A 26,791-nucleotide genomic window follows, 5' to 3' on the forward strand; every position below is an offset into this window, starting at 1 on the left:
CCTCCCGATTGCCTGGAAGAGAGGGGAGCACAGTCTCACCCAGTGTTACAGAGCTCCTGATCTCAGGCCCAGAAAGGAACAGTGGATGGTGGGGAAACCCCAGGAGAACTCCTAATTTCCCAGGACTGCTTCCTCTGCTCCATTACCAGGCCATTTCCTGGGCCTTTGTACGTTCCATCTCCCTGGAATGGAGTCTTCTGGCCCCCTCTACTCTTAAAGGGCCAGTATACCCCATTACAACATTCAACAAAATGTTGAAATTTTCTTTGGAAAGCAAACATCTTCTCTTAAAAATTTTATAGTTGAAATCAAATTTTCCATTGAAAATCTGACCAATCTGAACTTTTTAGTACTGATTGTTTTTACTCTAGTTTTCTTTACATCTTGAAAAACAAACAAATTAATGTTTCTATTTTAGCTTTTCAATGATCTGTTCAAGAATAATGCAAACCGCTCTGAGAATACAGAGAGAAGACAAAATCAGAACTACTTTATAGAGATGATAACGGTAGAAGGAGTCTATGACTACTTAATGTATGTTGGTAAGAAATTTTCTTTTTGTACTCTGAAGTATAACAGAGGTGCAAAAGTTCATGGTGTTTGATTAATGTGCTGTTTGAAAAGTTTGTCTAAAGCTTACAGTTTTTTATAACAGGGAAGATGCCAGTTAGGGACACTATCCTGTTTTTAAAGTTCTTACTATTAGGGTGTCACACATGCAGCAGTATCACTCTGCTTGCATGTTGTATCCCTTTCTTCTCCTCCTCCCCCACACACTTTGTTTTTGTATTTAGAGTGTAAGCTGCTTGAGGTGTAGACCATGTCTTCCTGTGGCCACTCTAAATAAATAATTCCAACACTTGGTATTTTTGTAGTAAAATGTAACACAAACAGATTTAAAAGCTAAATTATCTGCTATAGTGTGGGGGGAATGGGGTCAGGTTGCGTGAAGTTAGCTATCTCTTTTTTGGAAATATCAATGTGCACAATTTTTAAGAAATAAAGCAAGGTACCATGATGATGGGAGCCTTCTTAATATGTGTAATAATAACTTTGCAGGTAGAGTTGTTTTCCATGTTCCTGACTGGCTGCATCACCTCTTGATGGGGGGAAGAATTCTCTTCAAAAACACATTGGAGATGTACACAGACTACTATCTACAGTACAAATTAGAACAGCTATTTCAGGAGCACCGCTTGGTATCACTGATAACACTCCTGAGAGGTTAGTGAAAAGTCATGCAAATACTTCTTATTTTATCTTGTGCTTCTTGTAGATGTTTAAACTGCAGTGGTACTTGTTTATAAGATACTGATGACTTAGTTTTATACTTGTAGCACCTTTTTCGTGAGCAACCCAAAGTGCTTTGCAAACTATATAATGCAACATGTGAAAAAGAACACTTACGCAACATAAATGAGTCAAGAGATTCCAAAAGTCAGTTTCTGCACAGTGTTAATTTGGTTTTGTTGCACATCCTTGATACTTTATTATAGAATTAAGTATTGTGAACAATAATCTACTAAGGCTTATAGTGAGCAAGGAATAGAAGACTAAAAGACTGATGATCAACATGGTGGAGCTAATGATGCAGTAGATATATTGAGTGTAGGAAATTCCTAAAGCTTGTGTTGTATCTTAATCTTTTTTTTTGGAAAATTAATGCTAGTTTTTTTTTTTTAATTGTTTCCCTTTTTTTATAAGGGTGGAGGGAATGCAGAGAAAATGAAGCCCACAGTTGCTAGCTAACAAGTACCAATTGACCATAGACTGAACAAAATTGGCATATTTAGGAAAATAACTTGGGTGGAGGCCAGTTATAAAAATTACAGCTCCCAAAGAGGTATTGTGAATGAATGAATGAAAATAAAGTGAGGAAGCTTTGAGTGACTAAAACCAAAAGTGGTAGCTGCTCATGAACACTGTAAATATTTTTAGTCCTCTGTAGTAAATATAGCCATTGCAATAGGCCCCATCAGTACTGCAGGGCTGTTTGACATAATGTGAAGAATATCTTTATACAATTATAAGTACAGGGGAATTATAGTTAAGCAGCATATAATTAACCTACAGTGGAATTTAGCCAGAATTGTGTGCTGCTGCAGAATTGTGATGCTCTTTAAAAACGGCTTAACACAAGGAATGAGTTGGCAAAACACTATATTGTATTCCACACAGATAGGGTATTTCTGGATATGAGCAGAACAAGAAGACCAGAAGACATCAGGCTATTAACTGGCATGGTTAGAACTTACTTCCAGCTAAGGTCATATGGAAAAGAGAAATCTAATTCTGAAGACATCCAAAAGCCTACTATCAGTTTTTAGTTACATACACAATGTACGACTTTACTGAAAACCAACTCCTAAATGCCATTTTTGTTCTTTTGGTTGTTACAGATGCTGTGTTTTGTGAGAATACTGAACCTCGCTCTCATCAAGATAAACAGAAACGAGCAAAGCAGACCTTTGAAGAAATGATGAGATACATTCCAGGTTCCACATTTATATGACCTATATAAGCTTTTTAATCCTTCAGTCAGGCACGTAGCCCAAATATAACATTCATGCTAACTTTCCAATCCATAAAGTAGTTATCTGGCTGAGATTTTAAAGAGTTGCCTAAAATGCTGCTGCTTGTTGAGACTTTCATTTTCAAACTTTCATAGTTTTAACGAGGGTTACTCGCACCCCTAGGCCTTTGGTGTAATGGTTAAATAATGACACTGTGCAGGTCAGGAGGAGCTTGGGATCTGAACCAGCTAAGAGACTGACACTGATCTTGAGCAAGTCACTCTGCTTCTTTAACATTTGGCCCAGCTGAAAACTGGGTAAAAAGCAGGGCTGCAGTGAAAACCTGAAGAAGAATCTCATGTGAGCTGTACTTTCCCTATATAAATTAGGGAAAAAATCCTGTGATTAGAGGTCATCCAATAATAATTCATTGCAAATGTAATTTTAAGTTGTTCTCTGAGTGCTGGTCTCTGTGTGTTCTGCACATGGGTATGCATGAGCTCCGTGCGCCTGATACTGAAGATTTCTAGCAAGTAGAATCCATTGGTCTGCGTCTGAATGCTTGTTCCCCTTGTGCTCCATATCAAGGATATATGGGTTGGTGCAAACTGATGCCAGTTCCTTCTTACACCGGTGCATGGCCTGAGTTGGAATCCTCTGTGTCCAAAGCTATGTTTGCATCGTCACTCAAAAACCTGGACATATAATTGTATATAGTTTTAGTATTCTTAGTGTGTTTATAGTTTAGTTAGTATAGTTTAGTTTCCCCTGAACAACATTGCTCCCTTTACTGCCTTGGGGAGGCTCACGTTTCTGCCAACTGCAGCATCTGACCCTCCTTCTCTCTCCAGACCCATGTGGCATGAGAACTTTGACTGAGGAAGTACCTCTTAGAAAAGGCCATGAGACCCAGTAGAATCCAGGCCAAGGAGATCCCCTGGTTCATTGGCCTCAGTCTAAGAGTGGTGCCCCTCCGAGCAAGAGTTCAGGAGCAGATGCCAGAGCTGTTAAGCCCAAGGGATCAATGCCTTGGGCCTCTCACACGAGTAAGGGGCACTCTCATAAACACAAAGACAGATATGCTCCTACAAAAAAGGATCCCTCCCTGACTCTGTCCAGTCAGGTGAGTCCTAATGCGTGGGTCCTAAAGACTTAGGTCCACCTAAACCTTCCACCATGAGGGTAAGGTGTTTAGGAGAAAGGATCTATTGGTACCAACTGTGGCTACAGCTATACAAAAGATCAGCACCTATTGACACCAACTGGGAACTCCAGGTTGAACTCTTCTTCCACAGTAGTAACTTGCTCCCAGAAGGATCTGTTGACTACCGTAACATTGGACGCACTGGAGCAGTCAGTCCTGATCACTGGGACACCTCATGCCCTGGGATGGCCTGAAACCTATACCTCTCCAGAGGATATTTTCACCCTACCTTACCTTCAATCTCCTGTCCTTTTTAGTCCAGCCCTCCTGAGGGACATGGTGACACCAGAGGAAGAAACCCCTTTGAAGAGAAGTGGATACTCCCATTCACAAGTTGGCACATTCATCCACCGGTATCGCTAGTGGAACCAGAACCTATCTTCTCGTTATCAGAATCTGATGTTCCTGACACATAGGGAGGCTAGCTTGGACAGAGACTCTAGGAGGTCTTGGACCCATCCTCCACCCGGATATCACAGCCTAGGGGACTGATGGTACCCAATGCCTTGCAGTCCCCCCCAGCTTGTTGACTCTTCATATTCGCCCTATTGGGCACCACAGGATCCCTATGCTAGGCACTCCAGATCTGAACATGAATCCCACTGCACCCTCTCCTCCTCGCTGACACCAGCTGGCTCTTTTCAAGTATGCAGAGGAGGAAATCAATCCAGATCCACAGGTACCAATAGAGGTACCTATTACAGACTCAGACTAACACGGCTACCCCTCTGATACTAGGTACCAATAGGTATTTCATCCTCCTCACCTGATGAGGCAGTTGCCCCATCTTCACCATCTCTGCTTGATGATCACAGGCAGTACCAAGAGGTCTTGCAGAGGGTGGTGGCTAAGTGCCAGATTCCTCTTGAAGCAATCCATGTTATGCAGCATTGGCTCTTGGATATCTTGCAGCCCTCTGGTCCAAGCTGGATGGCTCTCCCAATAAACGAGGCCATTATTGAATCATCCAAGGCAGTTTGGCATACTCTTGTTTCCTATGCCCCACCCCACCCCCCGAAAAGGTCTGAAAGGCGATATTTTATACCCACTAAAGGTGCAGTTTCTGTTTACTCACCCTGGTCCCAACTCTCTAATAGTAGCCACATATTTTCTCTGTTGCCACAGTGAAATCCAGGCTAGAAAACACCAAGGCACCCCCTGCAGACAAAGGAGCTAAACGCCTTGACCTTCTAGGGAGGAAGGTATTTGAATCCACCAGCCTTGAGTTTAGAATTGCTAACTACCAGGCCCTGTTAGCAAAATAGATTTCACAAATTACTCCAAATTCTTGGAGCTCAAAGACAAACTCCCTCAGGAGGACATGGCTCAATTCCAAGCCCTCATGAAGCTGATACCATATCTAGAACTATAGCTGCAGCAATAGTTATGAGGTGTGAATCTTGGCTTCACTCCTAGGGGTTCCCCAAGGATGCCCAGAATAGTATTGAAGACTTGCCTTTTGAGTCTGATCTCTTCAATGAAAAGACTAATAAGTCTTTACACTTGCTAAAAGACTCCAGGACAACCCTCTGTCCTCTGCTCCAAAGAGAAAATACCACAAACAGGAGTATAAGCCAAGAACTCTCCCTCGGCTATTCTATCACCAGTTCCCTTACAAACTGCCATGGAAAGAGCAGAGACTACGAAGACCCAGCTCTGCACTTCCTCCACCTCAGCTGCAGCCACTCTACCTCACCCACCAACCAGGAATTACTTTTGACAGGATGCTCGAGAACCGCGTACCCTTTTTGATGTAATTTCCTACTTACCCCCCCGCCCCAAACTGCCACCTGGCCCCTTTCGCCCACAACTGGAGGGCAATAACAACAGACAAGTGGGTATTAGAGATCATCCACTCTGGCTACATTATCAAGTTTTTCTTCCTGGCCCTCCTCAGGGACTACTCTCACAAGGAAATGCTCTCTTGGGAGGTAAACACTCTACTAGAATGAGTGCCACCTCAACATGAAGACAAAGGGTTCTACTCCCTATATTTCATAGTTCCCAAGAAAAAAGGAGAATGGAGACCCATTCTCAACCTATGTCAGTTGAATATCTTTATTTGCAAATCAAAATTCCACATGGGTCATGCTGGCATGAGTAAGTCCCCCCTGGAGAAGGGCACATGGTTTGTGGCTCTCAGCATGAAAGATTCTTACTTTCACATGGACATTCATCTGGCCCACAGAAGGTTCTTCAGATTTCTGGTAGGACAAGAGCATTACAAGTTCAGATTACTGCTATTCAGGCTGGCATCGGAACCCAGGTCCTCACTAAAGTCCTCTCAGTGGTGGCAGTTTAGATGAGACAAAATAGCTATACCAGCTTCCCCTACCTGCACCATTAGCTCATAACTGGCAGATTAGTCAGGACATCCAGACAGTGATCCTATCCCTACTCTGTGTTCTGCCATCCTTGGGAACCTGTGTAAACAGAGAAAATACAGACTCGGTCTCTTAGAATTAAGGGCAGTCTGCCTAGCCTGCAATGCATTTCTCACACTTACATCGTTCCATCATATTCAGATAATGTCAGACAACGTGATGATGATCTTCTATATAAGCAAACAAGGTGGAGTGAAATATCTTCCTCTCTGTATAGAGTCAGTCAATTATAAAACTAGTGCATTGGGAACCACATCACACTCTTGGCAACATACTCACCATGTGCGCAGAACTCTCTGGCAGACAGTCTCGGCAGACACTCTCCCACATACCACGAGTGTGAGATACACAATTCTGTTCTGAACAAAATCTTCACTCAATGGAGAACATCATCTTGGGACCTATTCGCCTCCCAGACGAACAAGAAGTTCAACCTAGACTGCTCCAGAGCAGCACTTGGTCAGGTCTCCAGGGGCGCTAATGCTCTGTTATCCTGGACAGACCACCTGAGGTATACCATTCCTCCCCACAGGTTCTGCAAAAGATTTGTCACAAGAAAGCTCAAGCCATGCTGATCACACCCAACTGGCTCAGACATTTCTGTTTGCTGTTTACAAATGTCAACCTGTTCTCCCATCAGCTTCGACCCCTTCCTGGATCTGTTAACTCAGGAGAATGCAAGATCAAACATCTCAGCCTGGACCCTTTTCAGCTCATGGTTTGGTATTTGGATGGGCAACAGACCTAGAATGTTTGTGTTTGGAGGCTGTTCAAGATAATCTCAATCAAAGCAGAAAAGACTGTCAGAAAATGCTATTTAGTTAAATGGAGATGTTTCTCTACCTGGAGACAACAGAACTAGTTATCCCCCTAATCAACAGGAATACCTGCTATTTTAGACAACCTACTCACCCTCAAGACATTGGGACTTTCTATTAGCTCACTGCAAGTCCACATAGCAGCAACCAATGCCTTCCATCCTCTCGTGGAAGGCTGTTCTGTTTTTACTTATCAACAATAGTCAGATTGCTGAAAGGTCTCATTAGGATCTTCCCACTGGTGGTGCTATGGGACATCAATCTTGACCTCTCAGTACTTACCAGACCACCCTTTGAACCACTGGCCATATGTTCCATGTCCTGCCTGTCCATGAAGGTCACTTTCTTAGTCACCATCACGTCTGCCAGAAGAGTGAATGAGCTGGGAGCACTCATAGCTGACTTGCCCTATTCCACATTTCATAATGAGAAAGTTTCTCTTTGCATCCACCCAAAATTCTTCCTTAAGGTAATTTCCAAATGTCACATAAATCAACTTATCTTAAATAATAAATCAATATTCTTTCCAAAATTTCATGCAACCAATGAGGAGACTACTCTCTCTCTCAACATCAGAAGGGCTTTAGCATTCTATCTGCAAAGAACTAACCAATTACGAAAAGGCCTACACTATTTGTCGCTGTAGTGGAACAATGAAGGGGACAAGCATCTGCCCAGAGACTCTCTAAGTGGGTCTCTGGCTATATCATTCATTAGCAGCTGGCGTATAATGCACTGCCGGATGGGGTGCGGGCCCATTCCATTACAGCACAGGCATCCTCAATATTATCTCTTTGAGAAGTATCTATGCTGGAAATTTGTAAGGTGGCAACTTGAAGCAGTTCTTTGAGTAGATGCAGCCGTGTATTCCACTTAGGTGTGTGCGCTGCCCAGAGCACCGGAGCCGTAGAATTTTGTCTAGCAGTACCCACAGGAGGTAGCGCTCATGCCTCATGCTCATAGCGCCTCCCCTGGCTATATGAGGCAGTGCTGCCTCAACCCCCCCACAGTTGCTTCTTACCACCCGTGGCTGGAGTTGGAGCTCTGTGTGGTTCTTAATCTCCCAATCTCTCTCTTTATCGTCTTACCCTGTTGTATATAGTTAGTTAGTACCCTTAGTGTTGGATTGTGTTAGTTAGATGAGTTAAATACTTCCCTAGTGTTACCCCTAACAACGATCCTCACACGTGGTGCTTGCTGTGCTTGGGTGAGGCTCACGTCAAAGAATGGTGTTTGGTTTGCAAATTGTTCACAAAATGGACTTAGGTGGCATGGGGTCTTTGCCTAAAGCAGCACCTGCTCAAAGAGTCCATGCAGCCCGCTTTGACACCGAGGTCAGGTTCTGAGAGTGCTGCCAGTTTGCATTCTGGAGCTGGTGACTAACTGAAGAGACGGAGGAGCCGCTCCCCATCAAGTGCACCGAGGAAAAGGTCGCATAAGACCAATCAAGACCCTCCAGGTTTCATGCACCATCTTGTACCACCGATGTTACCGTGGTAGCACTCATCACCCTTCACTTTGGCATTGTCAGATATATCAGTACTGCTGCTGACTTCAGGGCTGATTCCACTATGAGCACAGAAACAACGGAGGCATACTTGGTGTCGGCGGTACAGTTTCTACCATCAGTGCCAGTCCCTCCCTGGTTTTGGGAGACAGATGAATCAGACTAGTAGTTCACACCCTCAGGGCTGGCTCTATTTTTATCCCTGGAAACCCGAGATGACTTGGAGTCAAGATTGGGATTTTCCTCCTTCCATTCTCCATCACATAGCCCACATTGGGAACATTCATGGAGCATCGTGGGTACTGGGATTGGCACTTGTGTGGCAGTTGGGATAGGACCCCCTGCCCTAGCACCTACTGGCCACTAATGCCCTCTCATTATGCCCAGTGGCCTCCATAGAATTTGCGGGAGGCTCCTCGGTCATGGTGGTCGCACTCCTCATCTCGCTCCAAGGCGAGATCACTAGGCATGTCTGTGGTGGGGGACATTGATGTCCCACAGGTTCAGGCACCAGTGAGTCTTCCTTTTGTGAAGCCTCCAGAGTTGTCCCATCCAGACCCACCAGTCCAAGAACGGGATCCGCCCTGGTGCAGTTAACTGCCTATTCATCATCCTCAGACGATTCAATGGTGCCTGGCTCTTCCTCTACTTCGGTGCCTGAGGACTTCAGGGTCTACCATGACATTTTGCAATCTGTGGCTTCTTCCCTGGGCATTCTCCCTGCAGGAGAATATCCATAAATTGTTGGATATCCTGCAGCCATCTGCCCCTGGGAGAATGGCCCTCCCTATTAATGAGGCAGTCCTGGAGCCTGTGAAGTTTCTTTTTGGAGCATGCCGGCTTTGGTGCTGCCTGCTGCAAAGCATTTGGAGAAATGCTATTTCCATTCATACCTGAAACATTACACCTTAGTCCAGGCCTATTCTGCAGATGCAGCTGTTGGGACAGCGGTATTATAGACATCTATAGTAACTGCATCCTCACACCACCTGTCCTGTTTGATTACTGCTTACCAATCACCCACATGTTGAATACACATAGGAACCAGCTCTCAAAGAAATGAAAGTTACTTACCTGTAGCCTGAGGTTCTTCGAGAAGTATGGTCTCTGTGTTCCACTCCCCTTCCTCCTTCCTTTCTGCTTTGGATCCTATCTGATTTGCGATAAGAGAAAGAACTGGAGAGACATTGGTCCACACCTGTCAAGGCTGATTCCCCACTCTGGCACTTTGAGTGCAGAAGGTGGGAGCCCGCAAGGATTTAAAAAATTAATACTTGCCACTCCAGGCTTGTATTAAACCCTCAAGGTTACAGCTTTTCTCTGACCTTGGCTTGGTAAATGCTGCCACCACGCACGTGAAAAACTGCCTCTTGCAAATCCTGGAAAAACTCACTTGGGAAGTTTTCCCTGAAACCCCTCAGCTTTTCCACTCCTCCCTCGGGGAAGCCGAGAAGCAAACAAACAAAAGGGAAACCCAGCTGTTGCCACCAGCTAATTGAAAAACATATGCACAGACCTTTTAAGACACAAAACCAATCAGGTTCTTAAAAAAGGTAAATTTTATTAAAAACAAAAAGAAAATATATCTGGAACTTAAGCTTTTGCTAGATTTTAAGAGAGCAATTCCAAAAATTAAGCATCCAAAATAGCTTTCTTGGGAGTTCAGCTTAAAGGTTTCAAGTAAACAAAAGCATCTGGAGTTAGCACAGAGAAGTCTACAAGCCTTACAGAAAATAAAAGAAATATAACCCTAATTGCATCTATCTAAACATTGCCTGTCCCAATGAATTCTTCTAGGTATGGATGATGAATTTTCATACCTGTTCCAAACTTTACACAGCATTCCAGCTGCCCTCGTCTCCAGCCCAAAGAGACCAACAGAGAGACAAAGGGAAAACTTTTTTCCCCTTTTAAAAAGTTTTAGCCTTCCCATTGGCTCTTTTGGTCAGGTGCCTACCCCCTTTTCTTTACCTGGGGACTTTTTAACCCTTTACAGGTAAAGCAAGCAGCCACCAAGAGGAACTTTATAGCTAACTGGCTGGCTGGCTGTCCAAAAAAGGGAGCCCCCCCCCCCCCCCCTTCATTTATCACAACACCTCTCCTTATACCCTCAGTACGGAGCATGAAGGCGAGTAACTGTGCAGGCATGGACTAATGGATGCTACTTGCTAGAAATCTCTGGTCTCAGGTACATGGAGCGCATGCGTACCCACGTGTGCAATACAGATGGGGCCACACATCTCAAAGAACCTCCATGTACAGATAAGGCACCTATGTTTTATTACACAAAGCATTAGAGCAGTAAACTCAGGTTGTATTTTTTTCACCTAAAATCTGGCAGTGACTTAGTTCTATGCCATTGAAAGTAAAACTACAAGTAAAAAGATATGTGTATATTGCTGCGGTGAGTTGGCTAACAAAGGAATAATTTTTCTCATATTGAGAACCTGAACACATAGGCTTCCACTTCTACGTCTTTAAATTCATTTAGTAGACACTCTGGCTAATTCTTAACTAAAATAGAATAATCAAAGGGGTTCAGAAAGATTTTTGACTTTTGTGGTTATAAAAACAAATTCATTTGAAAGGTAAAGCATATTATAGCATACAAGTTTAGAGCCATTGGAAGTGGTGAGGATATGATCCACTGAATTTTGGTCTAGCCATGCTTTACTATAGGACATAACTAATTTGTAATGGCTTTTTGTGATTGGTATGTGTTGGTATCTGGTCTAGATTTGATAGGCAAATGCATTGGAGAAGACGCCAAGTATGAAGGCATCAGACTTCTGTTTGATGGACTGCAGCAGCCAGTGCTTAACAAGCAGGTACTTTTAATTCTGAAAACAATTATATGAGAAACCTTACTGCTTGGTGCCATGTTTCATAAAGGCTTTCAGTGATCTTTTGTGTATCCCAGGTAAATGCAAATTCTCTTTTAATTATTAAAAATGAAGAGCAATATAGTTGTTTTAAAGGGTTGTCATAAGAACTGACCTTGACCCTTTTACAACAGCTACTTTTTCTGTTTTTTAGTTGACTTATGTTCTGCTGGATATTGGGATACAAGAACTGTTCCCAGAACTCAATAAGGTATGTGATGACAAACCCATATAAATGCTGCAGAATAGATCTCCTCTAATCTTAGTCACTTTAGACTTGTCCACTCTATTAATCACAGCAGATAGACATGAAATCCCAAAGTTACTGTTATCATTACCCATCGAAAGGTTAACTCCATTGAGGAGTCTGTATTTTGTTAAGTTGAAAGATGCCGTCAGATCTTCCAAAGCCAAACTTTTTAATATTTGCTGATTAAAATTTTTCTCATGAGGCCTATAAGTTGTGCTCGAAGTAGAGGTGCCTCCCCAATGGAACTATGCGGGGCAGCCAGCGGGGTATCCCTGTATGCCTTGTCATTATTGACTGTCAAATTTCTGCAGATGCTGTCTTTGGGAAATTTATCCTGCTTGTTGCATTCTGGTTGAGGTTCAGCATTTTCCCATCGAATGTGTATTTTGTTGTACCTAATTTTGGTTATTGCTTTCTGGAATTCCCAGTGTCCAGCTAAAGGAGAGAGGAATCCCATGGATAAAAAGTACTGTATAAGGGCTAAGCACTATTTATATAGTGCATAGTAATCTGGAGGGGTGTGATGTGTTTGTATCTACTATGTATATCAAACTTTTTAAAAGAGAATTGCATAATGAATTTTTTGTTAGCCAACTTTGATTTTATTTAAAATATAGAACTTGCATCTTAACAATTGAGATTGTAAGCACCACAGCACAGGAGCTGCATCATAGAATTTGCACAGTGCCAAGCACAGTTTTAGCACTTAACACAAAAATACCCTGTTGTTGGAGCCAAATTAACATTTTAGTTTTTCTTGGTAAATATAAGTTAGTAATGGAGGTTGAAACAAACTAAGGCCATCTATATTGTTTACATTAACGAAAGAGAGACCTAACTTACTTAGTTGAAATGAAGACTCTACTGAAGACTTCCAAATGAAGGTTAGAAAAAATGGTTCAAGTTTTTAACCGCTGTAAACACTTAAATAAAAATCTTACAGGACAAGTTGAATTGCATAATCTGTAGTCATGTTAGACTGAATGTGGATGTACAAAGAACCTATCAAGAAGTTGAAAAAGAAAATGAACTCCGGGAATTGTGTACTCCAGAAATTGACCAGTACAAAATGGAGAATTCACCCCCAAACACTACAAGCAACCAGTCACTCCTTGTGTTACTCATTTGCAGGTATTGTGCACCAGTATGGTCATGCTCAATCCATGCACACAAAATTGATACTGACCTCAGTCAATCTTGTAGGATCATCACAGGGACTTTGAAACTGACCCCCACACTGTCGCTATACTGCCTTTTGGGGATTGCACCACCATCAGTGAGGTGGGATGCTTTCAGTAAAAAGGAGACATTAAAACAGATACATGATCCAAGACACCGATTGTGTGGACACATTCCATCATCCAAGAGGCTGAAGTCCAGAAAGATATTTGCCTCTGAAAATCCCTTACTTCAAAATACCATTGTGGAAGGAAATAAATGCCAACGACTCCAGAGAACCTTCAGAACAACTTCCTCCAGACACCTCGAACTGGTTGCCCTAAATCACATGAGAGCTAGGGTGGTAAAGCCTGGTGACACGATGACCAAGTGGAAGTTGATAAATGACCCCAAATGTGAATGGGGGGAGACTAGACCAGTGGTTATCAAGCCGTGGGCCGAAGGTGGACCAATTAAAAAAAAGAAGAAAACAAAAAGTATAATTTTAAAAAAAAAAAAAAAAAAAAAAATTCAAAATTTGCTGCTCTGGTCTGGCAGAGGGTGGGTTCAGCTGAGGGGGAGACAGCATCCGGCAGCTCTACTGGAGCGCTCCTGCCAGCAGAGGGTAGGTGAGTGCTGCATGGGGGTAGGGTGTGGGAGAGTGAGTCTGTGGGGGGGGCTCTGGGCAGTGCGGGGTTTGGGGTGCTGGGCAGCATAGGTGCGGGAACTAGAGGTTTGCCGGGGTGCTGCAGCACCCCTCGATTTTAGTGGGGCTCCACTCCTAGCCCCGCACCTGTGTTCCTGGTTGCCCGGCCAGCCTCGCGCAGCAGGGTCTAGGTCCCGGCTGCCCAGCCCCACACAGGGTTCCGCTCCTGGTCCCACTCTGTGGATGGATCTCTGGGTGGGGGGCACTGGGCATAGGGGACTATGGGAGGTTGGGGGGTGGAGGGGCGCTGCGGTTCTCATCCTGCGGCCCATGTAACATATTGTGGGCCACATATGCGGCCCATAGTGATAAATATGTTGAGAACCACTGGCCTAGAGAAACACTTGAACATAGTCTGATGCAGTGCCCTCTATCAGTATCTTCCACCGTCCAAGGAACTATTTGATACAAGTGATAACGCCAGGTCTTGGTTGTTGTTTTAAAGCGATTAGCTATGATGATGATGTACAGGAAGAGCGCCAAGCCTTCTGTTCGTGTGTGTGTGTGTACACATTACTAAAATTAAGAGTCTCTTTTCCAAATCAAAGCAAGTCAAACAGGGTTAATTAAAATCTGGGCTATAAACAGGCTGTGATCACAAGGATTTGCACCTTTAAAGCCATCATCACAATTCCTTTAACTCAGGGAAGATTGACTTTGCTCTTGCTTAATGTTTCAGCCACATAGCTGGGCAGAAGGAGCTTTGAAACTACTCTTGCCGCAGCCACTGGCCTAATTGGCTAAAGAGCTATGGCCCTAGCTCTGGAAGCTTGATGCTCTTTTCCCCTCCCCACTTGGTGGAAGCTGAAAGGGGAGAGGGTCTAGGTCTCTTTCTTGGACTTCAAATTCAGCTACTCCCTCTTTGGCATGTGCGAAGGGGGCCTTTCCTCCTAGGAGGCGAAAGCATTCTAGTGGAGATAACAGGACTAGTATCAGGGTCGGGGTGGGGGGAGACAGCAGAAGAGAGACTGGCAGAAGAAAGGCAACTGGTATATGAGGGGTGGAAAACATGGCACAGGATGAGGGATAAGATCTGGAGTACCAAGTAAAGCAGGGGAGAATAAAATAGAAGACAGTTGCTTGATTCTAGGGTGGGGATTACATTTCGATTTCACCTCCATTCCTCCAATCTACCCATCTAATTCCCATTGATTTGGTAGCTGACATTTTCATATATAGCCTCCCTCCTAAAAATTCCCTTCCCTCTACCCCTTTTGAAAGAGCCTTGAAGAGAATCTCTTCTTCTTTCCCTCCAATAAATGGTGGTGGGGGGATGGGGAGGGAAAGCCCTGAAATTACAATCCAGTTTTTGCTTAGTTATCAGTTAACTGGTGTGTTTTTTTGCAAAAGTCTTGACTCAAGTGTCTGGTCTGGCCAGAGTTACTTTGAGACATCTGAGATTTATGTTCATTATAAAAATTAGCAAGTTACGACCAGTTACCTACAGAATGGTCCCTGTTCAGCGTTGGCTTTTTGTCCAGTTGAGGAATTGTATTAAAACTAAAAATACATTCAGATTCTGAGCAAGAACACAAAAAATGAGAGCTCCTCCCATCAGTATTTAAAGAGAGGCTGAGCCTAGCTTTTGGAGCACTGTTGTTACAGAACACTCACTGTGACGGGATCCCCGGGGTGCAGCCTACGACTGTGGGACCACTGTGCCCCCTTAACTCTCTAGCCTGGGCTGTCTCTCACAATGCTTTGCTAATGACAAGCAGCAAACCCCTCCCGGCACTGTTATCACTCAGCACAACTGCATGAATGCTCCCAGAGCCACTCATGAATCACACAGAGAAAGTGTTTTCTTAAAATTAACAACGTGCTGGGTCATCATCCAAGACTGCTATAACATGAAATATATGGCAAAATGCAGGTAGTACAGAGAAGGAGACATACAGTTCTCCACCAAGGTGTTCAGTCACAAATTATTTCATGCATTTTTTTTTTTTTTGAGTATCATCTGCATGGAAGCATGACCTCTGGAATGGTGGCCTGAAGCATGAAGGGGCATAAGAATGTTTAGCATATCTGGCATGTAAATACCTTGCAATGCCGGCTACAAAAGTGCCATGCAAACGTCTGTTCTCACTTTCAGGTGACACTGTAAATAAGAAGCAGGCAGCATTATCTCCTGTAAATGCAAACAGACTTGTTTCTCTTAGCGATTGGCTGAACAAGAAGTAGGACTGAGTGGACTTGTAGGCTCTGAAGTTTTACATTGTTTTGTTTTTGAGTGCAGTTATGTAACAATCTACATTTGTAAGCTGCATTTTCACAAAGAGATTGCACTACAGTACTTGTATGAGGTGAATTGAAATACTATATCTTATATTTACAGTGCAAATATTTGTAATAATAATATAAAGTGAGCTTTGTATATTTTGTATTCTGTGTTGTAATTGAAATCAATATATTTGAAAATGTAGAAAACATCCACAAATATTTAATAAATTTCAATTGGTATTCTATTGTTTAACAGTGCAAATAAAACTGCAATTAATCGCGATTAATTTTTTTGTGTTAATCGTGTGAGTTAACTGCGATTAATTGACAGCCCTAATTTAGATAGAACAATGGCTTTCAGCAGATCATAACCTTTCCCTTGATACCTTACATGGCATGCTTTATATGCAAGATCAGAATTATATTATAAATGAGGAATATGGGGATTACAGGGCACTCCCCCGAGGTGTCACACTCGCATACTAGGCACATTTTGGGACTCAGTGGAGAAGTCAGCTACTTTTTTAAAAATAAATCGTTTATGCTTCTCCCTCAGCAGCTGCTTGGGATTTTGGGACAGAATCTGCATTTTGAGGCAGCATTGCTTGTTCAAAAGACCTAAATGAGGATGTTTATTTTTGAAATATCCCATTGAAGATCATAGAATTGTACAAGTATAGAAATGTAGGGCTGGAAGGGACCCCAAGAGGTTAACTAGCCCAGCCCGCTCTGCCAAGTATACCTAGACCGTCCCTGACAGGTGTTTGTCTAATCTGTTCATAAAAACTTCCAATGACAGGAATTCTACAACCTCTCTTGTAAGTTTATTCCAACTTTCAAATAGCTAACCTGATTCTCCCTTGCTGAAAATTAAGTCAATTACTCATTGTCCTACTTTCAGTGGCGATGGAAAACAATTGATCACTGTCCTCTTTACAAACAGCCCTTAACACATTTGAAGACTGTGATCAGGTCCCCCCCCCCTCAGTTGTATTTTCTCAAAACTGAACATGCCAGTTTATTTAACCTTTCCTCACAGGTCAGATTTTCCAAACCTTTTATCATTTTTGTTGCTCTCCTCTGGACTCTCCAATTTGTCCACATCTTTCTTAAGTGTGACACTCAGAACTGGAAACAGTACTTCAGCTGAGGCCTCACCAGTGCCAAGCAAAACAAGACCGTTAACTCCTTTGTTCTACATACAACTTTCCTGTGATATATATCCCAGAATATTAGTCTTTTTTGCACCTGCATTACATTGTTGGCTCATATTCAATCTGTGATGCACCACAACCCCCAGATCCTTTTCAGCAGTACTACCATGTAGCCAGCTTTCCCCATTTTGTAGTTGTGCATTTGATTTTTTTTTTCCATCCTAAGTGCACTTATTTTTATTGCATTTCATCTTGTTGATTTCAGACAAGTTCTCCAATTTGTCAAGGTTGTTTTGAATTCTAATTCTGTTCTTCAAAGTGCTTGCAATCCCTCCCAGCTTTGTGTCATCTGCAGATTTTATAAACATACTCTCCACTCCATTGGAGTCGTTGCATTGGGAATGTGTTAGGAATGCAACTTCGATGCAGAGTCCCCACCAGAGATTCTGCAGCTCTTTGATCTTTGTGGTGCCGCAGAAGAAGCAGACACCCTCCTCTAGCTGGGTACCTCAGTCAAGTTCACCAGTACCATAGCCGGCTAGAGGCAGAAGCTCTAGAAAAGATGCGGAGGGAGGGATTCCCTAGAGCAATCACTGACTAAAAAGAAGGGATCACTGCCTCTGGAACCTGGCCAGGTCCATTGAGGCTGACCTGTGAAAAATCCTTGTCAGGAATCATTACTGCTACCAACCACTCCAGAGGCATGTGGAGACCTTCTTAGCCTTTCAGTGTCAATATCCCCAGTGGTACAGGAAGGCTTCTAGTCACCGCATCAGGAGCATGCGGTACCACTACAGCCCACACTTCCACAAAAGCCAGTGCAGTCTAGAGGCAAGCCAGCAATGATATCCTCGGTACTGCCATCCCCGGATTCTGGCTACTTATCCCCAATTCTGACTGGCTCTGCTCCTCCATTGTCTGAGGGCTCAGACTCTTTTGTCAGACTTGGGGGTACATTCTTCTGTGTCCCAGCCAGTTCTCGGTCAGAGAACTGGGGACCATGGGTGTCACAGTAGTCACAGCACTGGCTGCCTCCTCAGGGGCAATGGCCCAGTCAAGCATGAGTCCCAGGCCCATATCTGTGGCCATTCTGGATGCTGTGGGGCATCCCCCTGCCTGCTAGGACTTCTCTTCACCTGCCTTGTTTGGTTTCCTCAAGGGTGCACCAAGAGAAATGGCACCACAGACAACATTCTCCAGTACCCAGTACTGAGAGCAGCCAGAAGTCACTTGTGTGGCTTCTCCACCGTAAGACACAGAGCAGCCACTACCTCAGCATCCTGTTGCCTCCTCTTCTTCATCACCAGACAAGGCTGTAAAGGTGGCAAGTGACTCACCACCACCAGAGGACCATGAGGCTCATCAAGATCTACTGAGAAGGGTAGCCTCTGTTCTTGACATTCAGGCAGAGGAGGTCTGTGAGAGTTCTCACAAGTTAGTGGACATTGTTACCAATGGCCCTTTCTAAAATGGCTCTGCTGATTAATGAAGCAACTTATGGAGCCAGTTAAGGCACTTGAGTAGACCCCCCCACCCCATATCCCACAACAAAATGGGCCAAGAGGAGGTACTACGACCGTCCTAAAGGATATGAGCATTTGTATTCTCATCCTCCTCCAGGCTCCTTAGTAATGGCAGCTACTAACCAGCAGGAGAGGTAAGGACACCCAAGCATCAACATGTAAAGGCAAAGATTCAAAAAGACTAGACTTGCTGGGTCGCAAACTTTAATCCTTGCGAAGTCTGCAATTTAGGATTGCAAACCAGCAGGCACTCTTGAGTCGCTATGACATCATGCTTTGGGAAAACATTAAATTCAAGGACAGGTTACCAGAGAGCTGCAGGCAGGAGTTCACTGTAATGATGGAAGAAGGTAAGTTGGTTACCAGAACTGATCTTCAGGACAGTTTGGATGGTGTGGACTCAGCAGCTCGAACCATGGCATCAGCTATTACTTTAAGATGTTCATGGTTTCAGTCCTCTGGGCTCCCCCAGAGGTCCGCCAGACCTTTCTCGACGTGCATTCGAAGGTCCTCCTTTGGTTTTGGATGACTTAACAATAAGCTCCAGAGACCCCCTGTGGGATGCCAGGAGATATGTCCTCCCAGTTTGACAATGAATCATGGATAACTATGAGTATGGGCTTTCAACCAATTGTGCACCCACCTTATAGTAATTTCATTTAGACCACATTTCCTTAGTTTACTAATGCCTTTTATGACCCTTGCTAGGTGTAATTCATTTTGTGCCTTAGTTTTTAATTTTATCTCTACATTCCTGTGGTATTTGGTACTTGTCTTTAGCTATTTGTCTGTGTCCACTTTTTGTAGAATTCCCTTTGGATTTTCAGGTCATTAAAGAGCTCTTGATGGTGCCATATTGGCTTCTTACTGTACTTCCTCTCTTTCCTTCACATTGAGCTATTCTGCCTTAAATATTGTCTCTGAGAAACTGCCAACTCTCCTGAATTCCTTTTCTCCTTAGTTTTCTTCCCCTGTGACCTTACTTGCCAGTTCTCCAAGGTTTTTTTTGGTCTGTTTTTTTGAAGTCCATTGTCCTTATTCTGCTGCTCTCTCGTCTTCCTTTCCTTAGCATGATATCTGTCGTTTCATGATCACTTTCACCCAGATTGTTTTCTACCTTCAGATTCGCAACCAATTCCTCCCTGTCTCCCTCGTTACTTCCTCCACCTTCTGAAACAGGTGGTCTCAAATACATTCCAAGAATTTATTGGACATTGTGTTTTGCCCTATTACTTTTGTAACAGATGTCTGGGTAGTTAAAGTTCTCCATTATTACCAGGGGTCTTGGATTCTGGATATTGCTGTTACTTGTTGTAGAAGTACACCCTCCTCATCCACCTCCTCTGCCTGATTTGGTGGTCTATATTGACCCCTACCATGACATCACTCTTGTTTCCCCTCCACCCCCGCTTATCTTCACCTAGAAACTTTCAGCTGGTCTGCATCTGACCTACTTCTGGACTTCAGAACAAGTGTATATGTTCTTGATGTATAATGCAACACCTTCTCCCTTTTTTCCCTGCCTGTCCTTCCTGAACAAGCTCTACTCTTCTATACCAATATTCCAATCATGAGGTTTATCCCACCAAGACTTATCAGTGATGCCAATTAAGTCATAATATGTGCACTACTACTTCCAGTTCTTCCTATTTATTCCCCATGTTCTTGCATTTGTGTATAGTCATCCCACGATGTTGAGCACATTCCCCTGCTCTTTTTCCTCTTGTTGCTCCTATTGACCTGGTTGTAATTTTCCATTTTGCCCCTATCCCTCCTCCCCCAACATCTAGCTCTCTGTTTGTTGCCTTTTTTTATGCCTACTTGGGACTTTTGTCACCTGCCCCCTTTGAACCTAGTTTAAAATGAGGTATTATGCTGTAAAGCCATAGCTTGTTTACATACAGTATTTGGTAAATAACCCAGTTCTTAACTGGTGCTATGAAATAAGCCCAGTCTTCAAGTTTATATCTTTGTTTTTTCTAGCCCTTCTGTTCCCTTTTCAGCCATTAATCTTCCTGTCTGACATATTGGATTCTTATTTAATTAGACTTGTCATTACCAGTATACATTTAATCAATTCAGATGTACTGGACTTAACACCCAAATGAAATGGTCATAAATAGATTATATAAGAGCTGTCTTTAGAAGAGCAGTAAAATGCCATTATATAAACTCAGTCTCAAACCCAATGTACATCTAATCTCCTGGAAACCCTGTGGTGGTGAGCTGGGATGATAGAGGGAGGAAGAAATCACAGCAGGGGCTGAAGAGAAATGAGAGGTAAAGACTAAAGATTTCATTTCAGAATGAGGGATTCTAGATCATAGGATTGTGTTCAGAAAAGCTGGTTTAAGGGTTGGGAACAGCAGGAGCTACAAAGAAAGGACATTTCCTGATTTAAGGCACAGTAGGGGGAAAAAAATTGTGAACATTATCCTTTAATTTCTGGACCTCCATATTTATTATGATGGTTTCTAATATATGTTTAAAATATTTTGTTCATTGCGATTGTTTATGTAAATATATATTTCCATACTTCAGTAAATTACAGTGCAATTTTTTTTCTCAATTACTACTTATAATAGGTTCAGAAGGAAGCTACCTCTGTATCATCTTGGATGTAAAAGCAGGAGCTTGGATGAACACCAAAAGGAGAATGTCTGCAGTGCACTAATTTAATGGATGTGAAACATTTTAGTCTTGAATTGTATATTTTCTTGTAAATAACAGTGAAATTTAACTTCTGAAGATCTGTTTGCCTAATAAAGATTAATTCAAATTTAATACTGATTGAAATTAAAGAACTTTGTCCACTATTTGAACTTGTTACCCTTCTCCTCAAAAGTGTAACTATTGCTAATAGACAAAATACTCATTTTACAAAAAATTGTCAGTGTAGGAGAGAATATGGTAATGTTTATTGTACATTGAAAAGCAGACCTGTAGAGGACCAAACCTAAATGTGTACTGCTAAAAACAAAGGGGTCATCTTCCTGAAAGGATATTTTGAAAAACTCTGGAATTAGGAAGATTTTTGTGGGGAGGTGGCTACTGTATATAAACTTAGCTTTGCTAGAGTAAGATGGTAAAATATTGCTAAAAATTTCCCCAAAATAAATCTCCATGTCCCTTTTTTTCCATAGAAAGTGAAGAAATTGAATCTGTTGCAAGTAAATCATTACCTCAAAGCTTATTTAGTTTTTGGCCTTTCATACTTTGTTAGCATGAAAAGTACTTACACATTGTAGAGAACAGGGAGCTAATGATCATTAAAGTGTTCAGTTTATCTAGCAACTGACGCTGAAACATGAAGCACTTCAGAAATAATTAGGTTACCTTTTTTTGCTCTTTTTACTTTAGAAATATCACAAATATGAAGTCTTGCCAGAGTCTTCCTTAGAGGACTAAAAAACTGGAGTGGGAACCCCACTCTGTTCTTAATAGAATATGTTTAAAGAAACTTTCCATGTTGAGATTCCCTACCCATACATTTTAAGCTTTTTTTCCCCTTCAAACTAGCCATTAGAAAACCCATTGACAAGTCCTTTTTAAAGTAGTTTTACTTATGTAGTTACATATTACATATCCATGCTATACCTTTTCACAGATACTTCTGGGCAGCACTTTCAGAAAATGTCAACACCAAATAAGAGAGCTTTGTATTCTAACAAGAAGCTTAAAACAAGTACACAAATCTGAAACTGTTAAGAGTTCCTGGTCAGCCTGTGAGTCTCAATTTTTATATCCCCCTTCCCATTTACTCCCTCCTCCCTTTTGCACAAAGATAGCTAAAATGTTAATTCTGCTGGCCAAATCCACCTCACTGGATAACTTGAAGGATACAGCAGAATTACAGCTGAAGCTATCTACAAGGTATGCTTCTTGGCCCATAGGTGTAACCCTTTTACTGGTTTTTTTAGGTCTGTTTAAAAAACACCAATCTGTTAATCAGACTAACTTTTATTCTGCTGGAAGTCTTTGCCTCTGACATTTTCTTATCTACAAGTGGAAGTTGCTACCTCTATAAAAAAAAAAAAAGAGTACCTGTTCAAGGAATAAGTACAGCATACTTTTGAGATGGTATGTGAAATCCAAAAACTCTGCAACTTCCTGGGAACCCACCTCTCTAATAATGTGGCAGTCTTAATCTCCTAGTGGAAGTGGAGCTGACTATGCTTCAGTGTTTAAACCAATCTCTGTTAGGGGGGGCCAATTATCTCAGGCACTGATGTAGCCAAGATAAGTGTGATAAAAACTGGATACTGTTTTCACATTTAAGTTTTCAACCCTGCACAGGGGACAGAGGAAAGTAGTAATGCATCTATAAGGAATTTACTTACACTCTTGAAAAAAAGATTTGTTGATTTCACTGTTTCAGTGTGCATGGGAAGAGTTGGAGGGAAAATTTTACACAGATATGCTTGTAAATATTTCTATAGAATACAATATATTTCTCCATGGAATAAGATGTTTTTCCTTTAATGCTTTGCTCTTTGGAACTTGAGTTTGAGGGTAGAAACATCAAGGAAGTGCACTTAAACCTGCTGTATCAAATTTGGAAACCTACTACCTGCCAAAATGCCCCATCATTCTGTATAGTATGCTTCACAGCTTTTTTTCAGAGCCAAGCTTTGATACCCAGATCTGGGCAAAAAAAACTGTTAGAACGTGTCAACCTTCAGCAAAACTGTTTTGTTTGTTCCCCAGAGAGATACATCTCAGGAAGCCCTTAGTCAAGTGACCCCAGATTTGGATCAATATTCCTACCTCAAACCCCTACAAAGCACAGCAAATTTCAAGGCACCCAAGCACATAATACAGCATTTAGAAGAGCCATGTTTTAAAGAGAGCTGGCCTCCACTATAATTACTGAATGTATGCCAAGACCTAGGACCTGTTTAAACGTGCTGGGAGGTGCAGGCAAAGGGGAGGGGAGCAGGCTTTCTAGCAGCAGTCTAAAAGCATTGCAAATAAGAATTAAAAAATGAAGTGCAGGAATGTCACAGTGAATAAGCCAGCAATCAGCGTAATACTTCCTTGGATGAAATTTCCTGCAGAAAACTTCACTCGTCCTTCAACTGCTGGAAAAACAGGTCCCATTCTAGAAATGTAACTGGAAACTACTTCAACATCAAGATCACCTAGATAAACAGAAGTTATACATATATATATATAGTGAAATTAATAGTAATGTTAAATAGCACCCTCAAACTTTGTATTCTTGATTCTCATTTTAAACTAATTTCCCTTGAAGAAGGAATTGCTTTCTACTACATGTTCATATTCAGGAGAGCACAATTATTTATGACAGTGGTTTTCAACCTTTGGTCTGCAGACCCCTGGGGGTCCACAGACTATGTCTAAGATTTCTAAAGGGTTCCACTCCTCCATTTGAAAATTTTTAAGGTTGCAAACCACTGGTTTATGACATCAAGGGACTGGGGAAATAACAATGGATTATAAATGTGTCTTCTACGGGGATGGACAGCTGGAACAGTTCAACTATTGTGAAAAGTTTTTTCCAGAATGTCCCGCTGGGCAGCTGAAAGTTTATTGGGAAAAGCATTGCCCTTGCCATAGTTACTTTGGTTTATCTTTGTAGGGTTACTAGTGCATATCTAGCATGTTTACATACACAGGGATCCAGAGTCCCATCTCCAAAGGATTCTCTGACACTGTGCATTGTTATGCAGGTAACAGGTATGTATAGCTGAGAGGTTATGCACTGTACCTTTCCAGTGTTACATCTTTAGTATGTTTTGGAACTGTGTGCGTCCTTGTGCACACAGACTGTGTGTGAATTTTCCATCAGTATGTTAATTTATTTCTGCAGAGGGTTTTACTGGGAGTTGTTTTAACATTACAAAAGAAGTGGTAACTATGCAAAATATATTCACCTAATGAAGATAAAGGCACTATAGATTAACTGACTTTGAAATAGCTCTGGCTCAAAAGATCCCATCTGTGAGGGACGCGATAACCATAGACTCTCAGACTAAGGTCAGAAAGGACCACCACTGAACTCTTGCACATTGCAGGCTACAGACCCTCACTCCACCTAATAGACCCCTAGCCTCTGGCTGAGTTACTGAAGTCCTCAAATCAGGGTTTAAAGACTTCAAGTTACAGAGACTCCACCATTTACACTAGTTTAAACCTGCATGTGAGCCAGGCCCTATGCTGAAGAGGAAGGTGAAAAACTCCCAGGTCTCTGCCAATCTGACTCGGGGGAAAATTCCTTCCCTACCCAAATATGGCGATCAGTTAAACCCTGAGTATGTGAGCAAGACCCACCAGCCAGACACCTGGGAAAGAATTCTCTGTAGTAACTCAGAGCTCTCCCCATCTACTGTCCCAGATCCACCCATTGGGGATTTTTGCTACTGGCAGTTGCCAATAGGCCACATGCCATTGCAGGCAGTCCTGTCATACCAGCCCCTCCATAAAACTATCAAGCTCAGTCTTGCAGGTTTTTTGCCCCCACTGCTCCCCTTAGGAGGTAGCTCCAGAACATCACCCCTCTGATGGTTAGAAACCTTCACCTAATTTCAAGCTTAAACTTGTTGATGGCCAGTTTATATCCCATTTGTTCTTGTGTCTACACTGGTGCTTAACTTAAACAAGTCCTCTCCCACCCTGGTATTTATCCCTCTGATGTATTTATAGAGAGCAATCATCTCTCCCCTCAGCCTTCTTTTGGTTAGACTAAACAAGCCAAGCTCTTTGAGTTTCCCCTCAAAGTAGGTTTTCCATTCCTCAGATAATCTGAGTAGCCCTTCTCTGCAGCTGTTCCAATTTGAATTCATCCTTCTTAAACATGGGAGACCAGAACTGCACATAGTATTCCAGATGAGGTATCACTTCCCTGTCTCTACTGGAAATACTTCACCTGATGCATCATAGGATTGCATTAGTCTTTTTCTCAGCCACATCACATTGACAGCTCATAGTCATCCTATGATCAACCAATACACCCACATCTTTCTCCTCCTCTGTCATTTCCAACTGACATAAGTCCCTAGCTTATAGCAAAAATTCTTCTTGTTAGTCCCTAAGTGCATGATCTTGCACTTTGTACTATTAAATTTCATCTAATTTCTATTACTCTAGTTTACAAGGTCATCCAGATCTTGTATGATATTACAGTCCTCCCCCATATTAACAATATCTCCCACCTTTGTGTCATCCACAAATTTTATTACCTCACTTTTTATGCCAAAGTCAGTAATAAAAAATGTTAAATAAGATTGATCCCAAGACCGCTCCTTGAGGAACTCCACTAGTAACCTCCCTCCAACCTGACAGTTCACCTTTCAGTATGACCCATTGTAGTCTTCCATTTAACCAATGTCTTATCCATCTTCCAAGTCTCATATTAATCCCCATCTTCTCCAATTTAATAATTTCTCATGTGAAACTGTATCGAATGCCTTAGTGAAATCCAGGTAGATAAAATCTGTTGCATTTCTATTGTCTAAAAAAACAGGTATCTTCTCAAAGAAGAAGATCAGGTTGCTCTGGCATGATCTACTTTGTGTAAAACCATGTTGTATTTTATCCCAATTATTGTTCACCTCTATGTCCTTAACTACTTTCGCTCTCAAAATTTGTTCCAAGATCTTGAATATAACTGAGGTCAAACTAACAGGCCTGTAGTTTCCTAGATCACATTTCCCCCCCTTTCTTAAAAATAGGATCTATATTAGCAATTCTCCAGACATAGGGTATGACTAATGAGTTTACACATTCATTAAAATCCTTGCTATTGGACTTGCAATTTCATGTGCCAGTTCCTTTAATATTCTTGGATGGAGCTTATCCAGGCCCCTCGCTTTAGTCCCATTAAGCTATTTGAGTTTAACTTCCACCTCAGATGTGTAATTTCTACCTCCATATCCTCATTGCCATTAGCCACCCTGCCACTACCCCAAGCTCTTCATTAGCCTCATTAAAAACTGAGGCAAAGTATTTAAGTGTTGGACCATGCCTAGATAATCTCATCTCCACCCCATTCTCAGCAATCCCACTTCTTCTTCCCTTACTTATATGGCTATAGAACCTTTTACTATCGGTTTTAATTTCCTTTGCAAAGTCCAACTCTGCTTGGCTTTGGGCAGCTCTTACTTTATCCCTACACTTTCTGACCTCCAAAAAGTAGCTTTCATTACTGATCCCTCCCTGCTTCCATTCCTTGCAGGCCTTCTGCTTTCTCTTAATCACCTGTTTGAAATACTCAGCCAGCCAGCTTGGTCTGCAACCCTTCCCTACGAATTTTTCCCCATGTTTGGGATGCAGGCTTCAGATAGTTTCTACAGCTTTGGACTTAAGTAATTCAAAGCCTCCTCCACATTCAGCTCTTTCAGTTCTTCAGTCCAGTCCACTTCCCTAAACAGTTCCCTTCAGTTGAAATCAAGGACCCTTATTGCAGATCTATTTTTGTTTATCCTTCCACTTAGTTTAAATTGAATT

General features: G+C 42.2%; 2 protein-coding genes across 3 annotated transcripts in view; one reads left to right on the forward strand and one right to left on the reverse strand.

Annotated features, from left to right (window-relative positions):
* Window positions 1-21,112, forward strand: part of SNX14 (sorting nexin 14) — an 87,372-nt gene extending 66,260 nt beyond the window's left edge. For both annotated transcript variants that reach the window (XM_024193214.2, XM_024193216.2), the window contains 6 exons: window positions 419-542; window positions 1,060-1,224; window positions 2,400-2,495; window positions 11,163-11,254; window positions 11,463-11,519; window positions 20,908-21,112. In XM_024193214.2, the coding sequence (XP_024048982.2) occupies window positions 419-542; window positions 1,060-1,224; window positions 2,400-2,495; window positions 11,163-11,254; window positions 11,463-11,519; window positions 20,908-20,946 (573 nt within the window). In that variant the 3' untranslated portion in view covers window positions 20,947-21,112. The remainder of the gene's footprint in view (window positions 1-418; window positions 543-1,059; window positions 1,225-2,399; window positions 2,496-11,162; window positions 11,255-11,462; window positions 11,520-20,907) is intronic.
* A 2,062-nt stretch (window positions 21,113-23,174) lies between these two features.
* Window positions 23,175-26,791, reverse strand: part of NT5E (5'-nucleotidase ecto) — a 42,562-nt gene continuing 38,945 nt past the window's right edge. Inside the window, exon 9 of the mRNA XM_024193217.2 lies at window positions 23,175-23,463. Within this exon, the coding sequence (XP_024048985.2) occupies window positions 23,300-23,463 (164 nt within the window). The 3' untranslated portion in view covers window positions 23,175-23,299. The remainder of the gene's footprint in view (window positions 23,464-26,791) is intronic.

The sequence above is a fragment of the Terrapene carolina genome, unplaced genomic scaffold (genome assembly GCF_002925995.2).
Source record: "Terrapene carolina triunguis isolate 2854851 unplaced genomic scaffold, T_m_triunguis-2.0 Scaffold42, whole genome shotgun sequence".
In the NCBI taxonomy this organism is placed as follows: domain Eukaryota; kingdom Metazoa; phylum Chordata; order Testudines; family Emydidae; genus Terrapene; species Terrapene triunguis.